The sequence below is a fragment of the Cryptomeria japonica genome, unplaced genomic scaffold (genome assembly GCF_030272615.1).
Source record: "Cryptomeria japonica unplaced genomic scaffold, Sugi_1.0 HiC_scaffold_84, whole genome shotgun sequence".
NCBI lineage: Eukaryota > Viridiplantae > Streptophyta > Pinopsida > Cupressales > Cupressaceae > Cryptomeria > Cryptomeria japonica.
Window position 1 is genome coordinate 9,306 of NW_026728906.1, and position 3,430 is coordinate 12,735.

The window sequence follows — 3,430 nt, forward strand, 5'->3', positions numbered from 1 at the left end:
TCTCTAGTACAATTAGCTTCATATTACAGTCCCAATTTCCTCTCTATGTCTCCATCTCAGATATGTCTTACTCTTTCTATATTTCATCTTGTATCTACTACATTCTATAAAACTTAGTCATTTTACCATTGTTAGACTAGTTCATCTATAGACACTTCACTGTCTCCATCTCATGCAACAAAAGGAACAGGAACCTAATTTCGTATCCCTTCCTTAAAGACAACAACTAGTCCTATTCTTATTACTAATTATGTTGTGTCAACTAAGATCTTCTAGCTTACATTGGTCAATCGTAGGATCTTGTTTCCTCCATTTCAAGGTTTACATTGATTTATGAGATGGTATGATTATATATGCTACATAAACCAACATTTTTTAAGGTATGATCCCATATTGTATTGGTATAAAATTGGTGGTACTGAAACCAACATTGATATAGAAAAAAATAGACATTTTTATTTCTAACGTGTTTCCATCTACATCTTTCACTTGTCTTGCAATTGTGTACATTCTCATGTAAATACCAACGATGTTATACTCGCGCCCTTTTATGCTTCATACCATAATGTGACTCCTCTAATTCCATAAGACCAGGAGTGCGCAAGGAGTGTAATGCTTCGTGTGGTTCATGTAACTAAACTCGGCTTCTATTTGTAGATATGAGCAAAGGTTGTGTTTTTATCACTTAAAATGTGCTTTATATGTTTTCTTAAATGCTCACATATACATACTGGTGGCATAAAATGAAAGTAAGCGTGTAGGACTCAATAGAATATAAAATAGTGACTAGTGATTTAGAACTTTCCTTGGTGTAACCCAATAAAAAATATTGAAAAGAATGGAGTTGTACCCTCATCTCTAGTATCAATTAAATGCAAGATTCACAAGCCAACTTCTCAATTTGAGTCTTAAATACAAAGTGGACATTACCTAGCACTTATGTAATTTCGTACAATATTGTATTCTTGTGGAAAGAGCTTGCTTAACAATATGCTCGAGTTCTACGCTCATTGACTAATTCTCTCCAATGACAAAACTTATGTTTCCATGAGTTGAAATCTAGAATCTCCATTTCCAAGTGTTGCACCATCTTATTACTCGACGTTTTTCTTCATCCAAATCTATTGATTGATATCTTCATTATTTTATAGTCTCTCTTTTCAATGTCTTCCCCCAAGCTAAACTATGCAACCAAATAGCGTTCACTTCCTTGTCAACCTCAATCAAAACCTAGAATAAAAAACATGCACCTAGCTATCAAATATGGAATAAAATACATGCACTTGTCTAAAACAAATTAGCACTTCCCTAAATAAATCATGTAGAAAACTTTCTCCAATACCAACCGATCGATAATCAAATCGAATATTCCATTCTAATCTCACCATCGCTGATTTTTGTTCTCTTCACTTATGTGCCGATCCAATGCACTATGCTACTGATGTGAACATTCAGAAAGCCAAAATTGGTATCTTCTACATCTACACCTTCCACTTGTCTTGAAATTTTGTATGTGGTCAAATTTTGTGCCTACAATGTTATACATAATATTTCGCACCCCTTTGTGATTTATAACAATATGTCACCCCTGTAATACCACAAGACTATTTAATAAAGAGTATGTTGATTGAATAAGATTTATGTATTTGAAATATGCTTCTTTTTTGTTGTGAGCATGTACTATGTTTTTCATCAACTCAAGACATTATTGTTGCAGTTTCTTAAGAATTTGAGTATCTGCAGTAGTTGCATAGAATGAAAATGAGCAAGCTTCAAAGACATAGGTTATATAGACATCGAAGGCATGAAAGAAGAGGTCGTGAAGCTTTAGAATGAACTGATGTATGAAGCTCTATTTTATTAGATCATTTATAAATGCATGGGAAAAGTAGAAGATTATGATATTTGCAGATCTCACTGATAATGTATGAGTTATATCTATTATCTTATTCTTGATGGAAATGCGATTGCCAATTTCTCAATATGACGACACTTTTATCTTCTTCGTATCAATCAACAAATACCTTGAGATATTGGAAATTATATTCAAAATGCGCTTACAACTTACCTTAAAATGTGTTACAGCAAAGTGAAATTTTAATGTTGTCATCAAAGGGACAAAACGACATCAATATTTAATTTTCAATCTTTGGAATATGATGAGGACATACTGATGTCCAAAACAGATGCTATGAATGGCACAAGAGGACGCCAATAACCCTAAAATGATAGTTTTATTCAACGGTTAATTTTCAATCTTTGGAATATGATGAGGACATGCTGATGTCCAAAACAGATGCTATGAATGGCACAAGAGGACGCCAATAACCCTAAAATGATAGTTTTATTCAACGGTGAGAAAAAAGAATTGGGAAAGACGGTCTTCATTGGGAGACCTCTTGTTTGTTTTGTTTAGTATGCGAATTTCTTTTGAATGTAATTCACCAGTTCCTGGGTGATGCGGAAGGCCTTGCTCAAAACGGAATCGGGGAGAGGGGGATTCGCCGCAAACAGAGAATTGGCGATTGTCTGAACTCCGGGAAACTGGCTGCTCAATCCAGCTATGGCCACTGCATTTTCATGCCCCACATTCTGCTGGAAATGAACAAGTGCCTTTGGAAACACAAACACATCTCCCTTCTCCAAAGTTTTGCTGAAAAATTTGTTGCTGGTGTCAATGAAACCCACAAGAAGCTGGCCTTCCAGTAAAACAAGAACTTCGGTGGCTCTTGGGTGTGTGTGAGGAGGATTTATTCCACCCACTGCGTAGTCGATGCGGACCAACGATATTCCAAACGTATTGAGGCCTGGTATCTGTTTAACGTTCGCCATCGTTACGTTGGAGCCCACATCATTGTCGGTGTTCCCTGCCTGCCCAAGTCCCCGGAAGAAGAAATCGTTTGCTGAAACTTGCATTGGGTCTTTGCAAACGAACCCGTTCACCAAAACTGTTTAAAACAAGATCAAATCAATCTGTCTGTTAGTAACTCGACTCGTCTAATAAGCAAATCATTATCATTGTTTATGTATAAATATTCTCACTCACCGTTGCTTTCCTCATCTGCAACGCAGAAATCTTGCAAGGGATCCGGATCCCCTGCCATGACCCTGTCGCTGTAACAGCATATCAACAGAAAAAGTCCCAACGTGAAGTAAATCATGCGGTTAGCCATTGTAATAGAAACGCAGACACAAGAGATCAGGATATGAATGTCTATTACAAACCCATTACACGCTTTATATAGCCCAAACCATAACTCTCCGCAAAGACTAATTCATCTTGACTCCGTATATTTCACGGATCCTTCCAGAGTTGTTGCTCTTTTCCTTACGTCACACTAAGTCTTACTGCATGTGGTTGTCTCGCCTGCTACCGCAGATGTATTCTCACCATCCTTTCATTAACGTTGAAATTTTCTATCTTCTCCCT

General features: G+C 36.6%; 1 protein-coding gene across 1 annotated transcript; it reads right to left on the reverse strand.

The window, feature by feature from the left end:
- Nucleotides 1-2,412: 2,412 nt before the first annotated feature.
- LOC131058305 (putative germin-like protein 2-2) lies at nt 2,413-3,104 on the reverse strand. Its single transcript, XM_057992179.2, has 2 exons — nt 3,047-3,104; nt 2,413-2,948 (listed from the first exon to the last, which is right to left on the reverse strand). Exons 1-2 carry the CDS (start codon nt 3,102-3,104, stop codon nt 2,413-2,415), a joined length of 594 nt encoding a protein of 197 aa, XP_057848162.2.
- Between the last annotated feature and the right edge of the window lie 326 nt (nt 3,105-3,430).

Coding starts and splice junctions, on each gene's coding strand:
- LOC131058305 (XM_057992179.2), bottom strand. CDS start 3,104: ATGGCAGGGGATCCGGATCCCTTGCAAGATTTCTGCGTTGCAGATGAG. Junction 2,949..3,046: donor TGCAGATGAGGAAAGCAACG/GTGAGTGAGAAT, acceptor TGTTTTAAACAG/TTTTGGTGAACGGGTTCGTT.